Raw genomic sequence first — 3,141 nt, 5'->3', positions numbered from 1 at the left:
TAACGAACTAGACTTAATTCGTGTTCAACTCGTTAAGGGAAAAGATAACGAATTACTCTTAATTCGTTATAGTCATTCGTTAAAGGAGATAACGAATTGGAAGGTTCAATTCGTTATATGAACTGATTCGTTAAGGAGTCCAGTTCGTTAAAGGGTTCAATTCGTTATAGGGACTAGTTCGCTAAGATAAGTCAATTCTTTATGAACCAGTACGAATTAGAAGTTTAACGGAATGAAAACAATAGTCCATGAACTTAGTAAAGGATGATTTAATTACACATAAGCCCTTGAGCTTTTAACTTAGTAAGTTAATTAATGATTCAAAATGCTAATGGAAAATGTGATAAGACAATTGATAGAAATAAAATTTTTCCAAGCTAACCTGGCAGCTCGACCCCACCCAAGGGCTCTGCCCCTTGGACCCTGCTAGGGGCTGCCGCCCCTAGACCTCGCTGCCAGGGGCGCTGCCCCCGGACCCCCGTTCGTTGAGGTTTATAACTAGACTAGAAACGCGATGTGAGTAGTGATAGTTAATTGATTCATGTAATTGTTATACAGTTAGTCGTGCTCAGCTCAAGAAAGGATTAACTATAAACGGTGAACGTAATCGCGTTCAGGTGAGTTTCTAGCCCCACTTTCTTGTTATGTTTTCGGGGCTGTGTGCATACTTGATGTGATAGTTAATACACTTACCTTAAATGGTAAGTGTATGCTTAGTATGATGTATGAATGATGATTGCTTGACGGTGTGTGAACGATCTTCAGATATTGCATGTACCGTCAGGTGGTAGTTAAAGTTATGATTGATATATATGATGTATGAATGATGTATGTATGAGTATATGTGATGTATAAATGATGTATGAATGAATAAGTATGAAGTAAGTATGATATGTTGACAGTACGTGAACGCTCTTCGGAGATTGCACATATTGTCAAGGAAATATGTAAAGGACAGGTATGTTGCAGTAGCATGAATGAAAGGGGACCAGACCCCAATAATATCTGTGAGGATAGGGACCAGACCCTTATAACATCTGTGAGGATAGGGACCAGACCCTTATAATATATGTGATGGTAGGGACAAGACCCAAATAATATATGTGATGTTGGGGACCAGACCCTTATAATATCTGTGAGGTTATAGGGCGAAAGGCTCTTTAAGTAGTATAGATAGTTATGTATGTATAGCAAGGCATGAATAACGTACACACCTTCGGGCTCGTGTGCAAGTATGAGAACAAATTGTATGTTGTATGATTAACTAGAACTCACTCAGTGTAGCTGACTTTTAGTATGCACGCATGTGAGTAGAATGAGGAAGATCGCTTGAGGGGAGGCACATGGCATGGACTTGAAGAAGCTGGCATCTCAAGGAAATGTTATGTTATTTTAAAGACAATGTTTTCTGTTAAATGATTTGGAATGCTCGTTAAGACTAGAAATATGGTTATGTAATGAAATGGTTTGAAGGTTTTTGATATTCCGCGAATGTTTTAATTAACTCTGATATTTAGAATGTGTTTATGAGTAAATCCAACGTTAAAGTGAGGCACCGTTAACGGGGCCTTACAAGTTTTCCAGCAGTAATTCATTATATCATAAGTTTAATTGAAAAGGAACAAGCTGCAATCGTGTTAGCTTAAACTAAAGAATGATTATCACATCCATGTATGAAAACACCAACATATATCTAGATAAAAAGTCATACACCAAGTAGTAAGTAACACAGATAAAAAGTGAGAGATTTCAACTGAATGTGATACGGCCACTCCCTTTTGGAAAGGATAGATGGCATGCAAAAGAAGATAACCATTCACAAGCTAGGTGCTTTAATTTACATACACACCACCATGATATTAAAACACACCAAAAGATTATCATAATTAACCATATCCATAACGCTAGGTTCCAACTTCTAATGCATAAAGACAGTTGTCAGAACTTTATTAGTCTTCAAAGACGCATCCAGGAGCTTCAAACCCTATTACCATTTTCAATCAATGAATAACAAATTAAAACACAACCAATATCAAAATATGACATGTAAAATATAAATTATAAATCTATAACATCTCCTTGTATTTTCCAAAAGAAACTGTCATCTCCTCAAGTTGACTCATATCCTTCACACCAAATTTATTTATTAGAGTGATGCTAGAAATGGTGGACATAGGTTTCACAACTAAATCATCCATCACCATATAAGTCACCACCTCCTTAACATACCCTATCTTCCTTTTCTTATCCAGCTCCTTAGATGCTGCTACATCCTTCAGCTTTATGAGTGTCCACGGAACATTCATAGAACCACTGCAATTGGGATATATGGAATTCACGTGCATTGTTGCATTTAAACGGCAACCTGTGTGATTGTTATTACAGTACGCGCAACGTGCTGCATTAGCACACCTGTAAACTTCTTTAGATGCACCAGATTGATTTTCAGAAGCGGCATCATATGACAAGAGAAATGTGTTACTATTGAAAGTTGTCTTGGGGTTGAAGATGTCATCCATTTTGACGTCTGGCTGAAGGTAGTTCTCGTGGAAGCTTTCTATGCTATCTTTGAGTTTACCTAACCACCCAACCATCTTGTTGGATCCCAGGTACTCAATGAGGGTACCCAAAGGCAAAGAGAATACGTGGAAAAGAAAGTCCACAAATTCTTTTGGAACTTCTGCAAATAACACTCTCGAGGCTTTTTTGTCTACAAGAAGATTAAGACTCATGTTTGGGGAAGCCATTGTTGAGTTCTAGTGATCTGTAGCTTGTGTTTATGGATGGTGTCTACTATAAATAGGGATATTTATATGACAACACTGTTAACTTCATCAACGAATAACTATGTAAATAATATAGTTTATTTCTGTTAGTATTTTCATCAGGAAGTGAAAATTATATATTTTAAACAATTACTTTTTTTCCTATAACTTATTTACTACCGATAAAAACGAGGATCAAGCGAAAATAAAATATTATACTTCTAACTTACTTAGGTGTAGTTTGTTTTGCAAGTCCTTCCAATGTGGTGTAGTATAGGTTTCTTAAAAGAGACCCAAGCTTAAACCTCCCTTACAATATTTTGGGGGGACATGAGTGGCTTAATGAAGGAAGACTGAGATCTTTGTGATATTCAAT

General features: G+C 36.7%; 1 protein-coding gene across 1 annotated transcript; it reads right to left on the bottom strand.

Annotated features, from left to right (window-relative positions):
- Nucleotides 1–2,066: 2,066 nt before the first annotated feature.
- LOC143550045 (uncharacterized) lies at nucleotides 2,067–2,747 on the bottom strand. The gene has a single exon (XM_077040787.1). It carries the CDS (start codon nucleotides 2,745–2,747, stop codon nucleotides 2,067–2,069), a length of 681 nt encoding a protein of 226 aa, XP_076896902.1.
- Between the last annotated feature and the right edge of the window lie 394 nt (nucleotides 2,748–3,141).

This window comes from Bidens hawaiensis, unplaced genomic scaffold (assembly GCF_021521415.1).
Source record: "Bidens hawaiensis isolate Kalapana, Puna unplaced genomic scaffold, B.hawaiensis_p1.1 tig00000978_1, whole genome shotgun sequence".
Taxonomy (NCBI): Eukaryota; Viridiplantae; Streptophyta; class Magnoliopsida; order Asterales; family Asteraceae; genus Bidens; species Bidens hawaiensis.
Note: the sequence above shows the minus strand (reverse complement) of the source record. Positions and strands in the feature narration are given on the sequence as shown.